The sequence below is a fragment of the Camellia sinensis genome, chromosome 2 (genome assembly GCF_055761805.1).
Source record: "Camellia sinensis isolate YWXY chromosome 2, ASM5576180v1, whole genome shotgun sequence".
Lineage (NCBI taxonomy): Eukaryota > Viridiplantae > Streptophyta > Magnoliopsida > Ericales > Theaceae > Camellia > Camellia sinensis.
Window position 1 is genome coordinate 49060701 of NC_138962.1, and position 23716 is coordinate 49084416.

Sequence of the window (23716 nt, forward strand, 5' to 3'; positions counted from 1 at the left end):
AAAAATGCAAGTTCCGATGTAGTAGTTGAAACAGGTAAAGTCAACACAAGACGAATCAATCTATCAAAAGAGGATAACTTGTTGACTTTTTTGTTTTTGCCAACATTTGACACAGCTCATAAATGGTTGGCAGCTTCTGACACTCGAGAAGTATGGAAATATCAAGCTTATAGTTCTCCAACTGATACTTCAAATGCAGTTTTTCTTGCTCAATGAAATCCATGGTGTACGGGAAAGAAATAAACCTTCTCATATAATCCTGTTGATCAAGTCTGCGCTCCTCCAAACGTCGTCGCTTTATTCCCTGAAAACAAAACGTGAGCTAGCCGGCGGGTGTGTGCCGGAAACCCCTCCAATGCCTAAGTTAGAAAAATAGACAAAGACAAGAAGCTCTGTGTATCAAAGTTGTGTGTTACCTCTCCATAGGTGATGTTGGTGAGCTTTTATAGGTTCCGTGTGGCACAATCCAAGTAGGACTCTTACTTCTCCATGTACAGTCCTCCAACGATTCACACTCCTGAAGGATAATGCTTATCCTTCAACACCCCCCTCACTACTTAAACCAAGTGAGATGGTTTTACCATGGCCGGACTACCATACGACCGAAATAACATTGCCATGCTAGACTAACTGGAGTGACCGATCTAACTTGTTAGTTCAGCTCTTCCTTGCTTTTCTCCTACCTCGGCTTCACATGTCAAGACCGAGCTATCCATAAAAGAGTTTAAGCCGAACTAACCCAAAACCAAGTCTTGAAGAGGGCTCAGTATACTTCGGTTCCCTATGCCATAACCGAACTAACTGTAGCGACCGAACTAACCATACTGCGACAACCGGTACAAGTTTTAGTATGGTGACCAAGCTAGCCTCTTTGGGACCGGAGTAACTTTATGGCATTTTTACTCAGCCCTTTGCACTGAGGCCCACAATGGCCCAACTCGGCCCAATTTACATATAAATTCCCCTCTCAATTGCCCCTTAATTCCATCTGCGTAGCATGATAAAGATTACCTGTCTATAAACCGGGCTAAAGTTTTAACCTTTCCAGCCGAGCTAAAAAACCCTTTAGCCTTTCCAGCCGAGCTAAAAACTCTCAAGCCTTTTTAGCCGAGCTACATTTTAGCTGAGCTTATCCTTATCTGACCAAAACGTCACTTCAGTCACAGAAACTGAATTGCTTCCCATTCTAGTGACACGTGGCAGGCTCTGATTGGCCCTTTGCAGCTGTCACGCCGCCCTCGTACTTCGCAAAATTTGAACAGTTCCCGCCATTAACCACAAAAACAAAATTTTTTCGTTTTTCCTTTCAAATCATTACATCTTCCTATTCACCTCTTCTCTCTCTCTTTCTCGCATTCCTTCTTGTAACTAAGGAGCTCGTGTTCTTCACTGCCATTACTTCATCTTCAGTGTTTCTGCCCCTTCATCTGGTAAGTCACTCAAATCCATCTTTCTTGCTTTTGTTGTTTTCGTATTTGCTTTATACAATCCACAGCAATCTGTTCATGTGTTTTTACAAAACACAGTTTTTTGCTTTTTTGTTGTCTTATTTTATGGGAAAAAACTTCATGAGAACCCCATGAACTTTACGAAGCAATCTGTAGAACACTCTGTTTGATCCATAAACACGTCTCAACCAAACTAGGATACTGTTTGTGCTATGTGTATGTCTAGCCAGACCTTTCAACCGAACCAACACTTGTAACAGTAGTTTTAACAAGTCAAAAAACCATCTTTTTTATTTATCTTAGCCGAGATAACAAACCGAACTAGGTCTGCACTTAGTGTGTTTGAAGGCCTCAATTCCGACCGAACTATCTTGGGGCTAAACCAGCACTCTTAGTTCAAACCGAACTAAGAAAGCTACCCCTAGAATTTCAACCGGTCTAACAAATCACTTGCCCCAACCGAGCTACCAAGCACCTTGCTGAAACCGAGATAGGACCTGCAACATTTCACAAAGCCGAAGTAGGACTTAACTTGTTTTTACTTTGTAGCATGATCTAAAGATCTGTGCTTAACACTTCTGTTCTTCACTTTGCAGACTTAGGTTGCCCAGGCACTCCTTTTGATCGCTCAACCGAGCTACACAGCAATATTTTCTGACCGAGCTAGCACCAAACATAATTTATACATAACTTAGGAATAAATGGGTAAATATAGGTTTTTAGTAGAAACACCAGGTGGCTTGGCCGAATTCCGAAGGGAGTACAATATTCCTGACGACATCCACCTTACCTTAGCCGAACAAAACATCATACCCTGGGGAAACCCTGGTTTTGTTCCCTTCACCCTCATTTCCATTGTAGAAACCGGCCTAAGATTCCCTGTACAGCCTTTACTCTGTGAATTCCTTAGGCAAACCAGGATATGCCCAACTCAGCTTTCCACAAACTCATACCGCATAATATGTCACGCCCCACTTTTTATTACTCGAAGTATTACCAATTTCATTTACTTAATTCCATTTTAGAGATAACATGCGGAAATAAACTCATATATTCAATTCGTAAAAGTTAATAACATTGCTCTCATTCGTATGCAAGTAAATACAACATGAGTATAATAAATAAATTGCCCTTGGGCTTACATCATTAACAACAAATCAAGAAGAAGGGTGCAACCCTTTTTCACATATGGTATTCCGCCCATGTAAGAGAGGCCCCGTGGCCAACAAATCAGAAGATCCAAATCTTGCAGCACATTCAACTCAACACCTGAAAAAGATTCAACAACGTGGAATGAACATATAGTCCAGTAGGGATCTCAACATGGCCCTCAACAATAACAACATACAGATAGCTATGATCATGAATACCCAATCTCATACTAGAATAACAATGCGACAATTTAAAAATATCATAAGTATGAACTTTTCTTGAAAACAACCATTTCAATCAACGCCATAAGCGATTCAATTTTCTTTTCCTTTCATTAATCCCCGTTCCCAATCTTTCATAACATTAACAATATCTTAGGAAATAAATTCACTAAGCCCACTACTCTTTTCCATTTTCCAAACATACACAAATATACCTTTTCAAAATATATATCTCTTTAATATATCCATTCCCCTTCATACTTTCTAAAAGACAAAAATGACATTTTGGCTTCTTCCTGATACAATCAAATCTATACATGCACCGTTATAAAAAGGGAGATAACGACTCACCAACATGCATAAGACAAACCAATGAGGCAACTCGGCCCTCCAAAACCGTAATCAACACAATCCATGATATTCCCAGACACACTAAAACATCAACAACAAAACTTTGCTCTACTAGCTATATGCGTAGTAAGCCAAAGATACACCTCTCACAACAACATGCCAGTTTACCAGGCGTTAGCTGGAAGGGTATAGTGCCTTATATTCTCAGCGCAGTCAGTTTTCCAGGCACTAGCTGGAAGGTCACGGTACCTCTGATTTTTAGCGCAAGGTATAACACCACCAACCCAACACAACAGGGCATAATCAACATGTATAACACATATACACAAACCATCAAGATACAAGCAATGTGTTAAAGTATATGAACACATAACTACCTCCTCCCGAGCAAGCATACATATATAATATATCTCAACACTTCATCACATATGATGTTCCATAAACAATGGTAAAATGCATATACGACAATTCAACACAACCGTGTCATCCCCCACCGATGACCAAGGACAAAACCTCTAGATGCAAATATTTAGTACATCTATTAAAGACTCAATTACTATGAGACCACAAACCCAACAACATCATTAACATGGTAGTTAAAGCTACAATCCTCCACATGTGTGTGTTCAACGCTCACGAAACAACAATCCCATTTTCATTCGTATTTCAAAAATACTTTTCTCATTTTACAAAACAAGTTCCAATTCCTTTTGTTTTCACAAAACCAACTCCGTCCCTTTTGTGTCACAAAACCAAATCCGTAGATAATAAAGCCATAACTCATATTAGTCCATTATCTTCATTTCAAACCCATTCCACGACCATGGTTAATCCCTTAGGCATTAATACCCTCACCCAACTCACAATAATAATAGAGATTTCCAACATAGGTTAACTACCATCCATTTTAATTTATCAATCAAAATATAATTTAGGACTTTTTCTTCTATCAACTACAACATGCTAATTTACACTCCAATTAGCCCAAAACAACCATCAATGATAACTTAACCATTTTTCAAACACCCAACCCTAGGTTCCTTCTCATGATTTCAAACAAATCTAACATGGATAAGATTTTCATGCAATACAAAATTACCACATGTCTATCTATAGACGAAGTATTGAAAAAGAACAAGGAAATCCCTACCTCAAATGTAGAACCCAAGGAGAAGAAGAGCTAAACTCGGAAGTGCTCCTAACACCAAATTTCTCGGATCAAAATGTAGCCCTCAATGATCAACACACTTCTTACAAAGGCTCAAAGTGAGGAAAATACTTCTACTAGATCAAACCCTAGAGAGAAGTTAGGTTTTAGAGTGAAGAGCTCTCAAAAATCGGTTTTGGGAAAATAAGAGAGAGAAAGGAAATGTAAAAAGTGATTTAAAATAGCCTAGCTGCCAACTGATATACGACTCTCCCGCTCGAGCGGAGAACACAACGCTCGAGCGTCAAGGACAAAAACTAGGTACGCTCGAGCGCAATAAGGCCCGCTCGAGCGCCAAGACACAAGAATAAAGTACATCCGCTCGAGCGCGAAAACCAGTCCACTCGAGCGTAGATTTCTCCCTCCCAGAACTTACACCAAAAAGTACCACCCGCTCGAGCGCTAACAAGACCGCTCGAGCGCGACCCGCTCGAGCACAAGAAACCAGCTCGAGCGTAGAAAACACATCTGCAGAAGTTTTGCAGAGGCACGAAATACTGAAACTGTGAAAACCCCGCTCAAGCGCAAGAATACCCGCTCGAGCGGACCATTCAAAAACTGGACAACGACAATGAGAGCTAAAGCTCTACCAACCTGTAACAACCAAGCCCAACACATTCTAAAACTCAAACAAAAGAGTTTAAAGGTTGATAACACGATAGGTACAACTACCAACTCCACGGAACCGCGTCCGAAAAACAACAGAACAGTAAAGGGATAACCGGGATCGCTATATAATAAATGGTATAGCCGAGCTAAACCGTCGTGCTGGTATTAACCTCGGTTTAGCCGAACTCTTTCACCAATATTCTATAGGCTCAAAAGAAGACGGGTGGGTGTATTATTTAAGAATACGCCGTCGTCGAGAGAAAATAATAACGGACACACCGGATAAAGACTTGAACGACGATGATTTCTTCTGGGTTTCTAGGAACTTCGAAGACCAAGAAGCCTAGATTCCTGGTGACCGAATAAACTGGAACAAAGGGAACCCCGGTATAATTACCTCGGCTCTTCGGTTGTCTCCTTTTATTTCGGTTTCTAGTTCCTGAACCGAGCTGACAGTTGTCTTCTTTATGCAGATTCAGCCCACCTCAAGTCACTGTACAATTACCCTGACCTAAACACACTTCACGCCGCATTTCGATATTCCGAAAGAAGTTGGGCCAGGCTACTGAATTTTGAACCAACGTACAGATACAACGGCCGACGCAAAGCCAGAGTAACAGACTTCTTACTGGAAGCCTGTCCCGAACCGGACCCCAACTTGGCACAAATTAACCTGGTTCGCACTACCGAAGAAGAAGAATTGGCGAAGCAGAATAGAGTGAAGGCCCTTTTAACCGAGACCAACCGAGCCGAAGTACCATCATCCAACCAGACTCAGGAAACAGTGGTGGCCCTTCTATCTCAACAACCTTCTTCATCACGCCGAACTAAGCGCCCCCGTACTACCCAGACCGAACAATGCTTAGTTGATGAAGACGAAACCACTCTGTCGTCAAGCCCTCCACCGAGCTCGCAACCGGAGCATGCCGACCAAGCCAGCTCTTCCAAATAGGCACCCAAACTGACTTTCTAGAACCGTGATATTCAGGACACTGATTCAGTTGTCGCTGAAAAAGACCATCTGATGGCTTTCAACCTTGCCAAGAGTGTGTGCCTCCCAGCTGACATGGAGCACCACAAGAACTTGACCGAGCTAAGGGGCATCCGCTCGGCCACGAAATCAATGATCCTGGTAAGTTGTTCTTCTTGTCTCTCTAAATATTACCAACTTTCTGTTCGGTTTTGTCATTAGTTTCTTTTTCAGGCCGTGCAAAAGGGCCAAATTGCGCATAAAAAGGTGTTGGAGCTTAGGAACACAGCAAGGCAAGCCGTGGCAGAGGTTGAAGCAAAAACAACCGAACTGAGGGAGTCTTACCAGAAAACAGCCGAGCTAGAGGCCGAGGTAGCTCGTCTGACCGGACTAGTTACCTCGGCCAATGCAGACAAACAGAAGGCCCTAACTATGATAAAGGATAAGTACCTTCGTGAGCTAGTCAAGCTCGAAGGTAAGAAGGACGCCGAGATAGCGGAGCTGAAGAAGAAGGCAAAAGACGCCGAGCTCCGGGGTTTCAAGGAGGGCGAAGCCCTTTATATCAAATTGTCACGACCCAAACCCGGCCCTATGGGTTTAGCACCGTAACCGGCCAGTAATCCGAGATTACCAAAGGCCTGCTTACCAGTAGCACAGTAAAACAGAGTACAGGGCCTGGCGGAAGCCAAAACAGTAAATAAACAATGTCCAATGAGCTGTGACAATCTGCATGCAAAAAGACTTCATACATATATACATAAACAGTACATAACAGTACGCACAATATTTACAATCATTCAGTCTAGGGACTCAACCCTGTACATAACAGTGCAGTAAACATTCAGTCTATACAAAACAGTAAGACAGTACAGAAGGGGGAATTGTAAAACACCCCTAAGCCTTAACACGATAGGCTCGGAACCTCGCAGTGAGGCACATAGGCTGGCTTGACAAAACTGGAGTAACTCTGACGCTCTTAGCCGCGGTCTGGTGCCTGAACACCTACATATATATATGAGCAGTGAGCTAAAGCCCAGTGAATAACATAACGCGTAAAGAGGTTAAGAATGAATGTCCTTACAGTAATGAAAACAGTTCATTAAATTAGTCTTTCAGTCGTTCAGTCAGTACAGTCATATATGGTACATCCGTTAGCATAACAGTACAGTAAACAGTAGGTCTTAAAAGACCGAACAGTAATGATGGCCATCAGTCAGTAAACAGTGGTGGTTCCAACAAGGGAACCGACAGAGATCTCTGTAACAGTAACAGTAAACAGTAGGTGCTAAGGATGCCACAATACAGTTCAGAATATAGGACATACATTCATTCAATTAATGGTATTCAATTCAGAAACAGTACAGTTCAGTTGTTCAGAAAATAATCATTTTTGAACATATCTTTACACAATCGTTACTCACAGAGTTTGGGCTACGGTATGCTAGAGCGTGCCTCCCCAGTCGCCAACCCTACACAGTTCACAGGTTGAACACACACTAAGCTACACAGTTGGGAAATATAGTAACTTAACCCCTAATGCCTCGGTGTGTTCTACATCTATATCCTCAGTAAGATGTCTTAAACTAGGCCTAGGAATGCCTAGAATGGAATGAGGATGCAAAGATGTGATCAGAAAACAGTTTCAGAATTTTCAGAAAACAGAGTCCCGCTTGAGCGCAGGTTTCCCCGCTCGAGCGGACATGCAACAAAGGTACACGCTCGAGCGTCAACTTTCCTGCTCGAGCGTACTGTAAAAGTACTAGATGGGTGAAATCTCCGCTCGACGGACGTTCGACGCCCGCTCGATCGTGAGACACATACCTCCGCTCGAGCGCCCAATCCTCCGCTCGAGCGGACTGTAAAACAGTGCAGAGAAATACTGGATGCTCGAATTCCACGCTCGAGCGCCAATTCCCCGCTCGAGCGGAAGTGCAAAAATCTAGAAAACCCAGATTGCACCTCCAAGCTCAAACCAAGCTTTTAACAACTCAAAACTCGACCTCTTGGGCTGAATTTCCAGAAAACATTTGTAAACACATAGAATAACATGGTTCAAAGCTCAATTTGAGAAATCAAAGCCCAAGGGTGTTTAATTCAAACCCAATTTCAAACCATTTTCAAGAACAGGATGAACATGCAAACATGCATGAATTCAAATCAATTCAAATCTTCAATTTGATGCTCTAAGGAGCCAATTGATCCAAAAACAAGTTGAAAACATGGACTACACTCAAAACATGGACATGCATGTAACAATTTGCCATGAACTCAACTCAAAATCCAACAAGTCAAACATGCATGCATGAATTATGCTCTATTTCAACATGCTAGAACTAATCCATGGCTCAATTCTCAATTTTGACATGAATCATGCAAGAACAAGATAAACAAGAGGGTAATTACTCTACCTTAGGTCTCCAATGCAAGATTAGGATTATGCAATCTACACTTCAATTCTCCAAGTTTCTAAGCAAATTGAGAAGAACTCAAGCTTTCTCTCCCTCTCTCCCTCTCAAGTCGGCAAGAGCAAGGAAATGGCTGAACAAAATGTTGCCTACGTGTCTAATGAGGTTCAAATATATTGTATTTAGTGGCCACTAAGTGGTCTAATGGTAATTAAGTCCAAAACTCGCAATCCATCAATATTTAATCTAATTTAATCATACCTAATCAGTTTTCAGGTAATTATACCATAAAATCACATTAATTATGATGATCATAAAACATCAATCAATTCCCAGTTCGGCCGCCGATAAGGCCTTCAATTAGCAGTTTAAACATAAAACGTGAACAGATCAAATAATCAATCAAACAGATAGAATACAGATTAACGCACATACTCAGTCAATTCAGTTCCAGTTTTCAGTCAGTCAGTTCAGTACTTTAATCAGTTCAATTATCAGTCATTATCAGTTCAGTTATCAGTCATAATCAGTTCAGTTATCAGTCATAATCAATGTTTATCGGTAAGCAATGATGAGGGTTATTACACAAACAATGTGAAGCAGCAAAGGATTTATTCTTCAAGTGTGGCTGGAGGGGTGCTGTGGAGCAGCTCGGTTGTGGGCCCGAAACTGAGGTCTACAATGCTCCTCAGTATTTCATTATGGCCTCACTGGCGGAGTATGCTGCCGACCTTCAGAAGCAATTTCTTGAAGAAGGTGGAGATGAAGGCTCTTCTTCTGAAGATGACTCCCAGCCCAGTCGCTAGCCTACTCCTCCAATTCCAGTGATCTCCAATCCCCCAACACCTGATGCTATAGTCGTGTCTCCAGCTGAGTCGAACCCAGAGGAGCTTGTTTCAACCGAGCCCAACCAAGTTCTGGCTACGACTGAACTTCCTGCTAAGACTGAACTCGGAGTTGAGCTGGATGCTGATGTGGACAATCTCTTTAACTGATTTTGTATCTTCTTTTTTCTTTTTGCTCTTGTAACCGGGCTGTGGCCCCTCCTTTGTACTTGTTTTGAATTTGATCAATGAAAATCATCTTTTCTGCTCAACACTTATTCCAGTTTGATCTGTATACTTGTACCTGTAATGACTTTTCAATGACTTCTATTATTCCAACTGTTATCTTGGTTTACTTTCCTGTTTGAGCATGCTTTCTAACTACAACTTGAAACATACTATTTTTCAGCTGAGATACTTTATTTCGGTCTTAGCTGTGCCATCTGACTGCTTACTAGCCAACCACTCTTTAGCCGATATACTTACCTCAGCTGAAGAGTACCAAGAGTTGGTTTAATCCAGCCAACCACTCTTCAGCTCATACCCTTACTTTGGCTGAGGAGTACTAAGAGTGGTTTAATCCAGCCAACCACTCTTCAGCCTATACCCTTACTTCGGCTAAAGAGTAATAAGAGTGGTTTAATCCAGCCAACCACTTTTCAGCCTATACCCTTACTTCGGCTGAAGAGTAATAAGAGTTGGTTTAATCCAGCCAACCACTCTTCAGCCCATACCCTTACTTTGGCAGAGGAGTACTAAGAGTGGTTTAATCCAGCCAACCACTCTTCAGCCTATACCCTTACTTCGGCTGAAGAGTAATAAGAGTGGTTTAATCCAGCCAACCACTCTTCAGCCTATACCCTTACTTCGGCTGAAGAGTAATAAGAGTTGGTTTAATCGAGCCAACCACTCTTCAACCCATACCCTTACTTTGGCTGAAGAGTACTAAGAGTGGTTTAATCCAGCCAACCACTTCTTCAGCCTATACCCTTACTTCGGCTGAAAAGTAATAAAAGTTGGTTTAATTCAGCCAACCTCTAAATTGGTTTTTCCAGCCAGCTTAGAATAAAATGTTTGGTTATTTCGACCAAACGTCCTGCAGCCTGGATCCTTATCCTGGGCTTAGGAGAGGTGTTGGTTTAATCCAGCCAACCTCTAAGTTGGTTTTTCCAGCCAGCTTAGAATAAAATGTTTGGTTATTTCGACCAAACGTCATGCAGCTTGGATCCTTATCCTAGGCTTAGGAGGGGTGTTGGTTTAATCTAGCCAACCTCTAAGTTGGTTTTTCCAGCCAGCTTAGAATAAAATGTTTGGTTATTTCGACCAAACGTCCTGCAGCCTGGATCCTTATCCTAGGCTTATGAGGGGTGTTGGATTAATCCAGCCAACCTCTAAGTTGATTTTTCCAGCCAACTTAGAATAAAATGTTTACAATGTTCCTAACTTCACTAAAATTAACTTTTACAGAAAACAACTATGCTGAAAAGAATCGACTTGTTTTATTGAGGAAAGAAAAAATTACACATGCTTGAAAGAGGAAAGCTAAAAATAAAATAACTTGAGATTGGCGGTGTTCCATGGCCTAGGGATTGCTTTGCCGTCCTTGTCTTCTAGGTGGTATGCCCCTTTGCCTGCTAACCCAACCACTTTGTAAGGACCTTCCCAATTAGGCCCTAGCTTGCCATCTCCCGGCACCAGGGCGTTTCCCATCGCTTTGTGTAGCATCCAATCTCCGATCTTGAATTACCTTGGATGCGCTATTTTGTTGTATTTCCTGGATAACTCTTGTTGATATGAGGCAATGTGGACTAGTGCTCTTTCTCTCATTTCTTCCGCAAGGTCGAGTTCCAATGTTATGGCTTCGCCATTTAAATCGGGATCAAAATTTTCGCTTCGAATTGTGGGGAGACCAACTTTCAGTGGGATCACTGCTTCCATGCCATAAGCTAAGGAGAATGGTGTTTTTCCAGTTGATCGTCGTGGTGTGGTGCGGTAAGCCCATAAAACATGAGGGAGTTCTTCTGCCCACTTGCCCTTTGTTTTTTCTAACCTTTTCTTCAATCTATCCAAAACGACCTTGTTTGATGCCTCTGCTTGACCATTTGCTTGGGGATATGCTGGTGTGGAATTGTAGAACTCTATCTTGTATTCTTCACAAAAGCCTCTAAAGATTCTGCCATCAAACTGGGTGCCGTTGTCTGATATTAGGGCTTTAGGTATGCCGAATCAAGTAATGATATTCTGCCAGACGAACTTCTTCACATCTTTTTCCTTGATTGATGCCAATGTTTCTGCTTCCACCCACTTTGTGAAGTAGTCTGTTGCTGCGAGAAAGAACTTCCTATTTTCGGGCGCTGTTGGAAGTGCTCCTACTATGTCCAAGCCCCACATTGCAAAGGGCCATGGGCTGGTCAATGGTAGGAGTTCTCTGGCCGGCTGATGTATTTGATGTGCGAGCTTCTGACATTTCTCGCACTTCTTCACATACTTCTCTGAGTCTGCTTGCATGTATGGCCACCAGTATCCTTGCGAAATGGCTCTGTAAGCTAACGATCTTCCTCCTTGGTGGCTTCCGCACACCCCTTCATGTATTTCGAACAAGAACGCTTCTACTTTACTGGGGTGGACACACTTTAGATAAGGTCCTGAGAATGACTTTTTGTACAATGCCATAGATGGGGAGAGCCAAAATCGTTGCGACTTTGCTCTAATTTTGTTGGCTTCTTTCTTGTCTTTCGGTAAGACGTCGTCTTTTAAGAACAGTATGATGGGATCCATCCATGAGGGGCCTAATTCGGCGCAGCATATCTCTTCTACTTCGGGGTCTTCAATGCTCGGTCTCGGTAGGTAGTCAATTAGTAGTGGACGAGGGATGGATGTATCTGCCATTGACGCAAAGCCTACTAGTTCGTCTGCTCTGCTGTTTTCCTCCTTACCAATCTGTTCTATCCTTACTACTTCAAATTTCTTGATCTCTGTTCTGACCAATTCTTGGTACTTGGCCATCCTGTCATCCTTTGCTTCATAGTCGCCAGAAATTTGGTTTACCACCAGCTGTGAGTCGCTGTAGACCATTAATTCGGTGGCCTTCATGTAGAATGCTGATTTGAGTCCTGCAAGAAGTGCTTCATACTCCGCTTCGTTGTTTGATGCTGGGAAGCCAAGGTTGATTGCTTGCTCCACAACCAGGCCGTCTGGTGAGATGAGGACTATGCCAAGTCCTGCACCATACCGGTTAGATGCTCCATCCACAAAGAGCTTCCACATCTCACCAACGAACAACTTCCAGCAAGTGGAGGGGTCAGATGATGTCGTGGGGTCAAGAATGTTGCTGGTGTTTTCTTCAAGGTCCATGCTTGATGTCTGCCCCTCGCTATCTGATTGTACCAAGTCTTTATTTGTTGGTGAGTCTTGGCTCGGTGTAGCTTGGTTCGCTTCTTCCTTGCTGTCTTTATTCTGGTTTGCCTTGGGGTCTGACAGAATATCCTGCACCAGGGGTTGCGCTATTCCGGCGTCAACTTCTATCCCTGGTTTGGTTGTATCAGTCAGGTCGGCTGGGCAGATATGATGGCTTCCTGGGGTGAATTCTGCGACGAAGTCTGCCAAAACTTGGGCCTTTATCGCGGTTCTGGGTTGGAACTTGAAGTCGAATTGTCCCAACTCTACCGCCCATTTCAAGATTCGCCCATAAAAGTTTACCCTCTCAAACAAAGCTTTTAATGAGAAAGTTGTGAGGACGACTATAGTGTGGGCGTGAAAGTAGTGTGATAACTTTCTTGAGGCCATCATCAAGGCCAATGCCAGTTTTTCCAGTGGCAAGTACCTTGTTTCGGCACCCAACAATGTCTTGCTGACATAATAGAAGGGCAGATGTTGGATTCCTTCCGCGCGGACCAATACTGCGCTAATTACGTGCTAAGAGACTGCCAGGTATAGGAAGAGTTCTTCTCCAGGTATTGGGGTTACTAGTAGTGGTGGAGAAGACATGTATTTTTTCAAGCTTTCCAGGGCGCGGTCGCATTCTTCGTCCCACTCAAACTTGGCTTTCAATGCTTGAAAAAATGGTCGTAGTCTGTCTGACGACCGACTAATGAATCGGTTGAGTGCAGCTGTCATGCCGGTGAGATGCTGTACTTCTTTTACTGAGTTAGGTCTCTCCAGATCCTGAATAACTTTGATCTGGGAGGGGTCTGCTTCTATACCCCGGTTGGTCACCAGGAAGCCCAGGAATTTGCCAGATCTTACACCGAACGCGCACTTAGATGCATTAAGGCACAATTTGTGCCTCTTCAAAATCTGGAACATCTCACCTAGGTCCCTTAGATGGTCGTTCTCGTCCTTGCTTTTGACCACCATGTCATCGATGTAAGCTTCCATTGTTCTGCCTAACAACGGCTCAAACATCTTGGTGAGCATTCTCTGGAATGTTGCCCCTGCGTTCTTTAAGCCAAAAGGCATGACCTTATAGCAATATAGTCCTCTTGGAGTAGTAAAGGACGTGACCTCCTGGTCTGGTTCGTACATGGCGATCTGATGGTAGCCTCTGTACGCATCCAAAAAGCTAAGCCGGTTGTGCCCCGCTGTTAGGTCTACCAATTGATCTATCCGTGGTAGGAGGAAGCTGTCCTTTGGGCATGCTTTGTTGACTGTTTTATAGTCGACGCAGACACGCCATTTGCCATTCTTCTTTAGTACCACGACTGTGTTGGAAATCCATCTGGGGTAGTGCACCTCTCTAATAGCTCCTACCTCTAGTAGATTTCCCATCTCTTCCGCCACTATCTCGGCGTGGTGGAGTGCCGATCTGCGAGTGCGCTGAATGATTGGTCTGGCAGATGGGTGGACATTGAGTTGGTAACAGATGAAGTTTGGATCAATGCCTGGTATGTCGTAAGGTGTCCAAGTGAACACTTCGATGTTAGAGGTCAAGAATTCCAAGACCTCTAATCTCTCAGTGCTAGACAACGACGAACCGAGCAAAAAGAACTTATCCGGGTTCTTTGCATCTATTCTTACCTCCACCAAATCTTCCACTGCTTTTTGATCAGCTGCTCTGCCGACATCTGCGAACAGTTCATTACTCTCAGGTTCTTCCACCGAATGAACATATCCCTTGGCAGCACGACTGCCATTAGCCATGACAAAGCATTGTTTGGACATAATCTGGTCTCCAAAGACCTCTTCAATTACCCCGGTTCCGTTGGGAAACCGCATTACTTGATGGTAGGATGATGCTACTGATTTCATGGCATGGAGCCATGTTCTTCCCAAGATTATATTGTAAGTGGAAGGGACCTTCAACACCCAAAATTTCACTTGTTTTGTCACGCTTCCTGCCCTGACTGGCAGGATAATTTTGCCGACTGGCCATTCTGGCATTAAGTTGAATCTGATCAGGGGGGATACAGCCGGTGCCAGGTCTTTGTCCTCCAATTTCAGTTGTTTGAAGGTGTCGTAGTACATTATTTCACACGAGCTGCCTTGGTCTATCAGAATTCGTTTGACGTCATAATCCTTGATACGGAGGGTGACGACCAGTGCATTGTTGTGAGGGCAATATATTCTTTCCAAGTCTTTGTCTGAAAAAGACATGACGTTCTTGGCCTCCGTTCTCCCCTTTTTGATGGTAGGTTGGGCACTTAGTATCTCCCTTAAGTGCTCAGCCTTCTTGATTGACCCCCTGAGCTCGCATACACACTCAGGTTCGAATACTCCATGTATCACATTGATTACTCCTTGAGGTGGGGCGTTAATTGGCATTCCATTGGGGTTATTGTGGTCCTGGGGGGTTGGTTGCGTCCCTCCTTCAATGTATTTATCCAGGTGACCAGCTGCCACCAACTCCTCCAGATGTTGTTTCAATAGCATGCAATTTTCAGTGCGGTGCCCCTTTTCTTTGTGAAAGGTGCATCGCGATCTTTCGTCATAATCTTTTTGTGCTTCCCCTAGCTTAGCTGGCCGTCTGACGAAAGGCTCATCGCGTATTTCACTTAGAATCCAATAGATCGGCTTCTTGAATACTGTGGTTATGGCAGTACAGATTCCCAACCATCTTTTATCCTGGTCTTCTTCGTTGTCCCGCCTGCCTCGTCCATTTTTGTTTGGACGTTCTACCGCGTTGATCTTTGTTGTGGTCTTTTTATCTAGTACTGCGGTCATGCCAGATTTTGTTTTGGCACGGGCGCCATCCTCTTCCACCCTGATGTGCTGATGCACTCTTTCCATCAAGGCCTCCATGGTGAGGGGCAGTGTCATGGTGATTAAGTCCCTCAGTCTGTTTCCGACTGGAAGGCCTCTTTTGTATTGTGCAATGGTGAGATTGGTGGGGCAGTCCCCAATCTGGTTGAATGTTTCCCAGTAACGACTATTGTAGGATCTTAGTGTCTCCTTTTCGCCCATGTCGATGGAGAGTAACTGGTCAATCTCTACTGGGGTTTTAGTGTTCGTTCTGAACCTTGTGACGAACGCCTCCACCAATTGTGCCCAAGAGGCTATGCTGCCTTCTGGAAGTTTTTCGAACCAAGTCAAGCCTAGGTCACCAAGGCTTGATGGGAAGAGGATGCACATCAAAGTTTCGTTTCGCCGATATACCGCCATAACCTGGCGGAAGTGGCTTAGGTGTATGTAGGGGTCCGTCTTTCCCTCGTAGGTGGTGAATTTGGGCTGAAGGAAGCCTGAAGGTAGGGGCGCGTTTTTGATTGTCGGAACAAACGGCGAGGTCTGCAGCCTTGCTAATGCTTTGTCCGTTGGTTCGTACGCAGGGCGTGGTAACGGAATTCCGACCTCGACGCTTCCATGCGTCCGAGGAGCCAACCGCTGAAGGGCTGATACCCTGGGAGGGTTACGCGCCCTAGTATCCTCCTTCTGTCACACCCTTTCTTCAAGCACAGTCCGTAAGTCAGACGATTTGGGCAACTCCGTTTGCCTGGATAATGTATGGTGCGTGTGTGAGGGCCGATAGGTACTTTCCTCTGTGTAAGACCTCAATGATCTCGTTCTCTCAGACCTGGAGAAACGAGTTCTGGAGGTTCTGGACTGAGTATCGCCTGACCTGAGGCTTCTACTCTCTGCTTGTGCCAGTGTGGAATGCCTTTCACGATCTTCCGAGCGGCGATGGGGCGTCTTGCTTTTGCGCCCCTCTCCTGTCGCCACTCATTTTCCCTTCATCTGGCGCTTCATGGCCTCCATGTCCGCCGCCATCTTCCTTATTAATTCATCTTGCGCCTTCACGCGGTCCTCTAGAGCTTGAGGATCAATCCTCCACCTTTGTCTGTCTGGACTTCGTGAACGAAAGTGACGGGGGCTGTTAGTCCGCCTCCTCCCCCTTGTATCCCTCCTGGGATTTCGTCGCTGTGGCTCCAAGTCCGCCATGGGAGGGATAGAAGGTAGGCTTTCGCGCCTTGCACCCCCCTCTGGTGTTTGTCCGTCGATGGCCGACTGCGGCAAATCTTCGTTGTGCGCCATTGCTTTTAAAGAGGAAAAGCTTGATCAAGAGGTTTTGTTCTGTCTGGTATTCCCATATATGGCGCCAATTGTACGGGAAATAAATAAACCTTCTCGTATAATCTTGTTGATCAAGTCTACGCTCCTTCAAACGTCGTCGCTTTATTCCCTGAAAACACAAACGTGAGCTAACCGGCGGGTCTGTGCCGGAAACCCCTCCGATGCCTAAGTCAGAAAAATAGACAAAGACAAGAAGCTCTGTGTATCAAAGTTGTGTGTTACCTCTCCATAGGTGATGTTGGTGAGCTTTTATAGGTTCCGTGTGGCACAATCCAAGTAGGACTCTTACTCCTCCATGTAGAGTCCTCCAAGGATTCACACTCCTGAAGGATAATGCTTATCCTTCAACACCCCCCTCACTGCTTAAACCAAGTGAGATGGTTTTACCATGGCCGGACTACCATACGACCGAAATAACATTGCCATGCTAGACTAACTGGAGTGACCGATCTAACTTGTTAGTTCGGCTCTTCCTTGCTTTTCTCCTACCTCGGCTTCACATGCCAAGACCGAACTATCCATAGAAAAGTTTAAGCCGAACTAACCCAAAACCAAGTCCTGAAGAGGGCTCAGTATACTTCGGTTCCCTATGCCATAACCGAACTAACTGTAGCGACCAAACTAACCATACTGCGACAACCGTACAAGTTTTAATATGGTGACCAAGCTAACCTCTTTGGGACCGGAGTAACTTTATGGCATTTTTACTCAGCCCTTCGCACTGAGGCCTACAATGGCCCAACTCGACCCAATTTACATATAAATTCCCCTCTCAAATGGGATAAAATTTATTTGGAAGATCACAAATATCCTCAATTTTGAATGATCTATAACCATCCCTAGAATCCAAAGCTGAGCTAAGAACAAGCAATTCCATTACATCTTCCTTAAACCTATTGTTTAATTCTTGTAACTGAGAATCAACTGTAACCATAAAATATCAACTCGAAAATGATGTTCCATGGTGAGCTGATCTCTTTAAGAACAAGACCGACCTCAGCCTCCTTTATAATGATAGCTCATATCAGGAATCTGTATACCATGATAATTAGAAAAATAATTTAATTTTCTCCAACAATGGAACCCATCCATCTTCTCTAAATTTTTGAATAAGTATCTTCGTTATAGACATCAAATGCATTGTATTTAATGAGATTTACTTTGCAATGCTTGGCAAAGATCATCAGTAATCTCCATGATGTCCCTCATAAGATGTAAGATGAAGACAAGCTCAAAAGATGTAATGGAATCATAAACTCTATTTGCCTCAGCTCGTTGATTCGATTTGCTTCCATCATTAATTATGTTTCTTAAGACTGCATGAGTAACACTGAACATGTTTATTAAACTATAAATCGAACCCAAATGAGAACCCCATCTAGTATCTCCAGCCCATTTCAATGTTCCAATCTAATTTTTTCCTTTACCAGTCTCAAATTCATTATTAATGGCAAGTTTTTCAACAATATCTGCAGCCTGAGCAGCTCTTAATTGATCATGTCATTTGCAAGATGAGCCAACTATATTAATTGCTTTAGTCAAGTAAGAGAAAAATTGATTGATAGATATAACCTATTTAGATGCTCCTACTAAAGCCAATTGGAGTCAATGAGCAAAGCAATGAACATAATATGCGAATGGACACTCAGCACAAAATAGAGCCTGTAACCTAGTCCATTCTCCAGACATGTTACTGGCACCATCATATCCCTGACCATGAATATTTTGCACACTAAGGTTGTGATGAGAATGTGACGTCCCAAATTTTTGGAACATTAAGGGAAATTAAATAGACAAAATGACTTAATAAATCAAAAAGTTGACATCTTAATTGGACATTCCAACTCTCATACATAACCAAAGGTTCAATCAACACTAAATAAAAACTTAAAACTATCCAAATACAACATCAAATAAAATTATAAAGTCCTTAATAGCTATTATATAAAATAATAAAATTTATTCGGCTCTAATCAGAGTTTCAAGTTAGCCAAGACTCTACGTTAGCGTCAACTCCATTTCAGCTTCAATTATTTTCTTGCCAAAACCTGGCATAAAACGTCAGGGCAACAAAAATATATGCCATGAGTTTTGCAACACAGTAAGGAAACATAACCAACCTACCATTATTTTTAAGAGAAAAATAATGAGATTATAAACATGAGATAATAATATAATTGCAAACATAAATTACAACCATTACAATAATTTCAATAATTCTAATAAATTAGGTGATACTTGAAATCTCACCGAAGAGATTTAACTTACCAACCACTAAGCATGGCAACGGTTAATTTGAAACCCCCATTGGTCAAATATTCAAGTGTTACCAACCGTAACTATCAGGGATACCCACGTTTGAAGTTATATACCAAAGTAGTGGCATCCGTGGTTTGCCTCGAGGAAACGATCTGCCAGGGATACATAACCTCCCTGTGTGCCACCTACACATCCACCCTTATTCCAAAACCGAATACCAAAAAGGGTTCAAATAAGTCTCGTGTCATCTTAAGGTTTTGCGACACAATTTACGTGAGAATTCTCAAAACCAGGGCTCACCCTAAACAACTGGTATTAACTATCAATTGTTAACTTTGTATATGCCGTTAATCATTTCAGTTAGTTTTGATATTAATCACAAATCATTCCAATTTTTAATCACAAATAATGTTATACCAACTCATTAAAATTTCCAACATAAAATATTACACATGTCACACAATAATAAATAATTGTACAAAATTTAAATAAACAATTTATTTAAACCATGGTATGAAATAATAATTTAAAAGAAAATAAACCATAATCATACACATGCATGGATTTTTAATTTACAAGATTAGACTATCACAATATTAAATAAACCACAATACACCCACACATGGATTACTAATTTACAATATTTAATGAATTATACCAACACAATAATCAATTTTTTTATCCAAATAATTAATTGAAGTAATGATCTTAAACATGCCTAGAAATTTTCAAGATGTACCTTAGGTAATAAAAATTATAAATAAATTATTTATACAATTCTGAAATTCATGAAAATATACAGAATATTCAATAAACATGTTTAGGCCATTTTTCAAAAAGATCTTCCCAAAAATAAGTTATAAATAATTCTATAAAATTCTCATAAATTTTATGACACAGATTTATCACATTTTCTTAAATTAATTCCATACTTAAATTCATAGATCAACTCCATAATCTAAAAATTTATTATGAAACTAGACTTCTCAAATTCCATCTTTTAGTTAGAAATTACCAGATTTGGCTTAATATATAATTTTTAATAAATTTTCAAACATATAGTAAAATCTGTCTTATAGTTTCAGATTTAATTAAAAATTTGTATAAATTCATACAAAGCTCAATAATTGTTGTAAAAATTCCTAGGTGAACTAGACATCATTACCAACAATTTTGTAGAATAAATAATCTTCAAATTTTGAGTATAAAATTGTTTAAAAATTCATACAAATTTTTTAACAGATTTAAGGGCCAAATAAAATCCTCAATAATCTTTTTGATGGCATAAACTACACATGCAAGTCCAAATTTCACAATATTATCATGATTTTAAGACTACAAATATCTTCAAATATTTGATATATAAATCATAAATTTACATACAACTATAAATAAAATTGTATCTGCAAGTTTAGTCATTTTACCCTATGAATATAATTTGAAAATTTCAGCAATTAAAAAAAATGAGAGGGTTGAGAGGGTTTTCTTACTTAACAATAAGATGATGAAATGGTAGAAAATTTTAGCTTCCTTAACCTCTCACTCTTCTTCTAACCATGCTCACAGAATGCCTTTGTTCCTTCTCTCCTCACTCAACTTCGTTGGTCTAAGATTTTCTTTTACCTCTCTAATCAAAGGAGTAGCATGCATATATATATGCATAGATTACATGCTGGGCTCTCTCTCTCTCTCTCTCTCTCTCTCTCTCTCTCTCTCTCTCTCTCTCTCTCTCTCTCTCTCTCTCTCTCTCTCTCTCTCTCTCTCTCTCTCTCTCTCTCTCTCTCTCACGTCCAATCCAATCTTCTAAATCCAATAAGCATAATAAGCTATTTTTCCTTATATTAACATGCAAGCAAAGAAGTAGCAATGTTGCCCCAAAAAAAAAATCAAAAAAATCTGCGAAATTTTATTTATTTATATATTTGTGTGGGTTTCTTAAAACTGATACACTAAGATTTTTAACTAAGGTATTTAGTAAGAATAATTATCATATTGAATCCTAATTAAAATAATTTATAAACAACAAATATTGAACATCCACAAAATTATTATTCTTAATAATATCTTTGTTAGTGATTGAATTGGGTTAATTTAAAACTAACTTTTATACTAATATATATTTCAGATAAACTTTAAATAAATTTAATTAATTAATTAATTAACTAATTTTTTTTTTGGAATAATTAAATGCGGGTTTTCACAGAGAAAGGACAATACAAATTTCTTCTTTCAAAGTTGCCGACGTGGTATCTAACACATGAACTATGTCAAATAAACGCTCTTTTATAAAACCATATTTATCAACAAATCTCAAAACAATTGCCATTTGCTCCATTTTCGATTCATCTTCAGATTCATCAACTAGAATGCAAAAATACCCATCATTAATCTCCTCGCGAATGAATTTTTGTATCTTATCAGAGAAAATACTAAGAATCCGCTTTTGAATCTCTTGGGAATGATAGGAAGCATTTTGAGGAGCATTTTCCAAAATCACTGCTGCCACATCCTCATTATAAGAAACCAAGAGCTTTTTCAACTCAATAACATTCATTCGGTTGTTAGATTCGTAGCGTTCATCATGACCTCTAAAAGCACAGGCTTGGAATGTTAACCATTTAATCACATCTATCGACGTCATCAACCGCAAACGATTTCTAGCAATTTGTATGAAAGTTCGTTTTTCAACAATTGCCTTAATATGTTGTGCTTGATTTGTTAAATCACAACAACATTTGACAGTAACTCTATGCAATGAGTTAGGATCCTTCTGTTGGAAAAATGGTTTAATATAAGCGTATTTTTTAGCCCAATTTTGAGTGGACCCCAAACGTCTTTTGGGGTGGGTCCGAAGAGGTGAAGTGTTCCTTGCCGCATAGCAAGTCACACGGTGAAGACGGAACGTCAAAACCATTTATGAGTGAATGGAAAGTTGACGTCGTTTTCAGATCTAACAATAATTTTTTAGATAAAATTCATTTGAATTTTTTCAATAAAAAATATTGTGGGAATTTAATTTAAATTCTAAATTCAAATTTTAGGTTCCTAAGTGGTTTCCTCAAGTTTGTAATTGTGGGAATTTAATTTAATTCTAAATTCAAATTTTGAGTTCCTAAGTGGTTTCTTAAAGTTTGTACCTCTTCCTTTATTTATTAAACTATTTTAATATATATATATATATATATATTCCAAATCGTTATTAATAATAAAGTTTCTAACGGTTCCTTTGTTTGTTCACCGACGAACACTTTTCAAATGTTTGAATAATAGTGTTCGTGTACAACGGTCAGGATTGTTTGAATTCAACTATTGCACCTGTTCTTTCAAAAGTGCATATGTTCATTCAAATTGTTGTACCTATTCGGGGACTATGTTGCCTATAAATTGAGATTCTATTCCAGCAGTCTTTACACTTAGAGACATCAGAAAATCAGTATGAAAATCTTTTCTCTTGCTGTCCAGATTTTCCTTTTGCATTATTTATTCATTCTAGTTTTAGAATAAATATTCAGAGAGTTAGATCATAGGTTTTGGTTTGCCGAACAATTTATTTTGGAGTGCTACTACAAATTGGTTAAGATCATTGTATCTTGGGAGATAGACGCCACTTAACCGTAAGCACCATAGCGGGGTGAATCTGTCTTAAGGACAAAGTGTCACACACTCGACTTGGTCTCTAATTATTGATTCGGTTCAATAAAATAAATTCTGTAAGTTTTATTTTATTTTATTTGAATTATTTGAATTTATTTTATTTACACAGAAGATTGTTCAAACAATCTTAAGACAGATTCGAATTATTCTGTTTACAGAATTTTTCGTTTGTTTCCTTTTCTCTTTCTTCTTTTAAGAAAATTATTTTCTGTGGATTTACAAAATAATATTCGGGTTGGAAAAACAAATAGTGATTATATGCTATTTGACAGATAGTAATAATATACAGTCTATTTTCTTTGACAACTAGTAGTACGATACTGGTGTCATTAACAATTCATAATATATTTTTGTGGAACTTTTTTCAGAAATTAATATTGGGTTTTAAAAATTATTTTATGAGTTTTCATTACTTAAAATTCTGTTTTAGTATTTTAATTATTGAAGTGTTACAGAAATTAATTTTCTGTGTGGAATTAATTTGGTTGAATAAAAATTTATTTTATTTCCAAATTAATTAAAAAATAAAAGTTATATTCTTATTTCTTTTATTTTACAGAATTTAATTTCCTGTGTGAAATTAATTTGGTTGAATAATATTTTATTTTATTTTATTTCCAAATTAATTGAAAAATAAAAGTTACATTCTTGTTTCTTTTATTTTTTACAGAATTAAATTCTGTGAATTTGGTTTAATTTTCTGTGTAGTGTAAATTCTAATTATAATTTTGTTTTATAAATTAGAATTGATGGCTACTGAAACTAATGCCCAAACAACTACTGTTGTGGCGGCTGCAATTGCACCAACCCCCTCTCCTGTGGTGACAGTACCAATAAATCATAGAGAGAAGCCAGAGAAGTTCTCAGGAACTGACTTTAAAATATGGCAACAGAAAATGTTGTTCTATCTTACAACTCTGAACCTGGTTCGTTTGCTCCGTGAAGATGCTCCTATCTTGAAAGATGATGAAACCGACCGACAAGTGGTTGCTACGATTAATGCCTGGAAACATGCCGATTTCCTTTGCCAGAACTACATTTTGAACGGACTTGACAACACATTATACAACGTCTACAGTCCTATCAAGACAGCAAAGGAACTTTGGGAGTCTT

The 23716-nt window shown here is 40.4% G+C and overlaps 1 protein-coding gene across 1 annotated transcript; it reads right to left on the reverse strand.

The window, feature by feature from the left end:
- Positions 1-17462: 17462 nt before the first annotated feature.
- Positions 17463-21590, reverse strand: LOC145813578 (uncharacterized). Its single transcript, XM_082909180.1, has 4 exons — positions 21205-21590; positions 18118-18176; positions 17851-18006; positions 17463-17614 (listed from the first exon to the last, which is right to left on the reverse strand). Exons 1-4 carry the CDS (start codon positions 21588-21590, stop codon positions 17463-17465), a joined length of 753 nt encoding a protein of 250 aa, XP_082765306.1.
- Between the last annotated feature and the right edge of the window lie 2126 nt (positions 21591-23716).